This window comes from Lygodium microphyllum, chromosome 8 (genome assembly GCF_053477565.2).
Source record: "Lygodium microphyllum isolate KBCC chromosome 8, Lygodium_microphyllum_v1.1.10, whole genome shotgun sequence".
NCBI classification, from domain to species: Eukaryota; Viridiplantae; Streptophyta; class Polypodiopsida; order Schizaeales; family Lygodiaceae; genus Lygodium; species Lygodium microphyllum.
Genome location: NC_141142.1, coordinates 12,268,395 through 12,272,947, shown reverse-complemented (window position 1 = coordinate 12,272,947; position 4,553 = coordinate 12,268,395). Strand labels below are relative to the sequence as shown.

The 4,553-nt window shown below is 41.6% G+C and overlaps 1 protein-coding gene across 1 annotated transcript; it reads right to left on the bottom strand.

Moving 5' to 3' along the window:
• Positions 1 to 803: 803 nt before the first annotated feature.
• LOC148031970 (uncharacterized) lies at positions 804 to 3,796 on the bottom strand. The gene is made up of 2 exons (XM_087682573.1): positions 3,230 to 3,796; positions 804 to 2,716 (listed from the first exon to the last, which is right to left on the bottom strand). Exons 1-2 carry the CDS (start codon positions 3,474 to 3,476, stop codon positions 1,965 to 1,967), a joined length of 999 nt encoding a protein of 332 aa, XP_087538699.1. The 5' UTR covers positions 3,477 to 3,796; the 3' UTR covers positions 804 to 1,964.
• Between the last annotated feature and the right edge of the window lie 757 nt (positions 3,797 to 4,553).

Here is a 4,553-nt window from a genome sequence, read left to right as displayed (position 1 = left end):
AGGGAGTGTGTGGTGCAACCACTACATGTAAACTTAGGATATTACTCTTGTATTACTTACATATATATGAGTGACCTCCTCGATAGTTTCTCATACAATATGAAGTTGAACTAATGAGACAAAGCTACGTAAGAGGTGTAATATATTCATGGGATTATTACAATAGTTATGTTCAGTTAAAATAAGTTCTATTACATGAATAAAATAGGCCCTAGAACAAGTATATTACATGGGAAGAGAATGATGGTAATGTAACAAAGGAGGGGGAGGGGTCTTATTATAAGAACATGAAAGGATATCCTCATGCATGGGGAAAGAGAAGAAAGGGATCCCAAATGATGGTAGGAGTTCAACTCTCACACACAGACACACACACACACACACACACACGCACACACGCACGCACGCACGCACGCACGCACGCACGCACACACACACACACTCTCACACACACACACACGCACACACGCACGCACGCACGCACGCACGCACGCACGCACGCACACACACACACACACACACACACACACACACACACACACACACACACACACACACACACACACACACACACACACACACACACACACACACACACACACACACACACACACACACACACATGTCCCACCAGTTAGAGGTGATTCCTATAGCCATGCACAAACCATAAAAAGTGTGTATTCCTACACAAGAGAAGAATTGTTCTTGGGCTTTTTTTTCTTGAAACAAATCCAACTAATCCTTGAGATAAACTTGCGTCACATTAATTTTTTTTTGTAATAATTAAAATACAAGGGTGTATTCACATATTGCATGTACAAATAGGTGTTTCCAAGGTGTAGAGTATTTTTTCCCCAATGTAAATGAACATCCTTGTGGTAAAAAGAGAATAAAATCCTTCTATTTCCAATCTTCTCAAAACATAATAGATTTGTGAGAGAGGGTTTACATGTTTGGAGGAGGTACTCAAATGCAAAAATGGACATTACATTTGTAGACATTTATTGCATGGGAGTTACAAGGCTCCATAGATATTTGTAGACATTTTATTGCATGTAAGTTACAAGGAAGCATACATATTTGGCATGCGTTCTTCGAAACCTAAAGACTTTATGATTTAGGATTGACTATCATATGTGATTGATGACAATGTGCTAATGGTGAGGCTATGTTTTCAAATGAAAAATGAGCTCTTTGAGTAGCCAAGGAAAATATTTTCAATGTAGAGCAACAATGCTTTTCATCCCCATCATGACAATAAGGCTTGAAGCAATAATAGTTTTAACTTCCATCTAAAGTTAAGGCAATAGAGATATTTGTGGCTAAGTTAACCTCTCTTCAATGCTTGTAAACATACTTTGTTTGGACTTGGATAGAACCTCCTCATTTTGAAGTATCCAATTCAAAAATTGGAGAAATAGTAAGTTTCTAAAGGCAAGCTTATGGAAGAAGAACATGCCCTTATCCTCAAATAGACCATATATGAGCAATGATGATCTAGATGTTCCATCACGGCCTACCACACATGGAAGGTGGTACATATCATGAAGAAGACATCCCCTTTGTTATTCACTTGTTTGTAGATTAAGTGCACTAACTATAATATCATTATCACACCTTATAAAGGTAATCTCTAGATCTTTAGCTTACAAGATATACATGGGACATTGATTGATCACATTATTACTAGATCATAATCACAACACTTCTATATACAAGTTTCATCAAATAATATTTAGTTGATTAATGAGAAGCCACATAATATGTGCATGACCTTTTCATTACTCCAAACTTTATCTAGTGCTTGGACAATATTAGATCTGAAATCTTAGTTTGCTATGATTTTAGCGACATTATAGTCATTGATAGGAGACGAATATACTACAGTATTGTTAATACCAGACAACTACAGCACAAAACTAATACACGACACGCTTACGAGACTGATAATTGAGGAGGCGGAACTAAGGGTCAAAACTAGTTCCTACACCTAGAAAATCAATAAAGCTACGCATTGCTCCTCGCTTTTGTTGTCGTAGACGTGTAAAATCACTAGGTCGGGAATGAAGGACTTGAAATTCGGTATTATTGATTACATCCGAGCTACAATGACTCGCGTCAGCATGTAATTGGGAAGACGATGGTGAGGACGAGGATGATTCTTGGTGGTGATGGAAGGACTTATAGCTATGATGACCTTCTACAGGATCAGGAGCAATGTTACTACTGGAGGGTGGCCTGGTGCTACCTGATTTGGTGGGAAGAGAGCGTTTCTGGTAATTGTGTTCGTCAACTATCTTGATGTAATTCTTAGAGTTGCGGCGCCAGCAGGGACGCGCGCATGTGCCAGGCTGCTGGGCGCTCAGCGTCTGATCATGCTGCAGCGGGTTAGTTATATATTGACGAGGAGGACGTCCATCTTTAATTACCTCAATATCATCATCGTTATCGATGAGCATGACATGCTGATCATGATCATGATGATGGTCCCCTGATCGAGCTGGCCGAGACGTGCGTCCTTGCCTTGCCATAGTAACGTGCCAATGGTTCTTGACTGCGTTGTCGGTCCTGCCCGGAAGCATCCTTGCTATCTTGGCCCAGCGGTTGCCATACACCCTTTGTGCGGCCATCAGCCTCTCTTCCTCCTCCTTGCTGAACGGCCTCTTACTGATCTGAGGGTCCAGTTGATTAAACCATCGTAACCTGCAGCTCTTTCCTGCCAAATATATGCACATATAAAACGCGACATTAAATCCCAGAGGCGTCGTCAGCAATTATTATCCGGATCATCCCCACAACCTCACATTTGTATCGATTCTGATCAAGAGTACACAACGATGGATCAATTACTTTCAAAATCGTAACTGACTAGCTAGATCTCTACGGGTCCACATAACATCAAAGTACACACAGGCCGGCTATCGTCTGTTCGGAACACTATTACTCATGATCAATAGCTAGAGTTCCCAGCTAATCGGGCCTCGGCATATTTTGCAAACTGCAGAACCCTTGCCACATAGAACATCGTTAATTTTCGAATTGGCTTGGCTTTGGCTAATTTAGTTCTTCGGCCACCGCTCGGGAACGAATCGATAGACCAGGATATTATTAAACCGAGGCGTATTTTGTATAAATAGTACAACGGTGCAGTACCTCGATGCGATCTCCATCTATTATATAATTATATAGGTGTTTTCACAGTGGTAATGCGAACATGTAAATCATGTACCTGATCGGTAATGGAGATGCTCGGCTATGAGGTTCCAATTCTGGGGTCCATGCAGAGCGACCAGGCTCATGAGCTTCTCGTCCTCGCATGGCCTCCAGTGCCCGGCCCTGACGCAGTACTGTGCCAGCGCCCTCGATGGCGAACGCCTTCCAGCTCCCGCTGCCGCATATATTAATGATCCGGTGCTGCTGCTGCTGGCACAGTACTGGTCATGAATATCAGATGTCGACGAGTCCTGCGCCACCATCACACCTACCGGATGTGGGAAGGTGCTGATGATGATGGAGGTGCGGCAATTAACGATCTATGTTTACCTTCACTGCAGTACTGGCAGCTATATTAACTGATAAACTACCACCGTAGGTAGGTGCCGCGCCCAATCAGATAACGATGGAATAGGCATCATCCAGCTAACAATATGGTCGGTACAAGGCTATTGATCAGCCGTAGTACTGTTCCTGCTACTTACTACTCGTGCCTTCCTTGGCTTGTTTGTAAACTTAACATTGCTCAATGCTCATCGCCAGATGATTAATGATATGTTAAGATCGAAAATGGCACCTCCACATATTGTCGAAACTTTTGGTCAAACGGGCTGATATAAAAAAGACCGTGGGGTGGTTAAGTAGTCCGCCTAGTAGGTAGTACGGCGACGTGAGGAGCTTACACCTAATTACACCCTTGACTAATCAATCGTCTAATAACAACAGTTCCTTTCTCCTGTCCTCCTTTGAAATTGCTTGTGGGCCGAAATTTCAATATTAAGGTTCGGAATTGCTTGAGATACCTTTACATCGGGAAACTTAGCTTGTTATAAGTTTGAATGTGCGAATGTTATTGCAAGTTTGAATAAGAACCGCACAACTATTTAATTACTCAACATTAAGTGTGCTGTCCTGTTTGCCCTTTAGAAAAACGTTCATGCTCAAATAGGGCAAGGTTCAAGGTTGTGTAATCTTAATTCTCTAGAACCCTGACGTCCCATACACCCACTGGTTTTTCATTTTCAGGTATGAGAAGCCGAAACTTAAAATGGTCAACCGAATAAATCTTCCCGTGCTCAGTTAGTTTAACATGTTCCTTCGTGTTTCTAAACTTTTTTTTTTGGTGTACGTCTTTAGTGGCAAGAGGAAGAGTATTTCCATGCAACAAACTGATCATGGTTGCAAAACATTATAAAGTCCTTGTTATAAAGTCTCTACTAACTTCTCTCAAAATAATATGTACGCAACATTCTTTCTCCTCGCTCAGAAGGGAAATAGACTTTGTATTTTAGCATCGAATTTGGAAGACTCTTTACGTGCACATTTTGAGGTCTATTCTC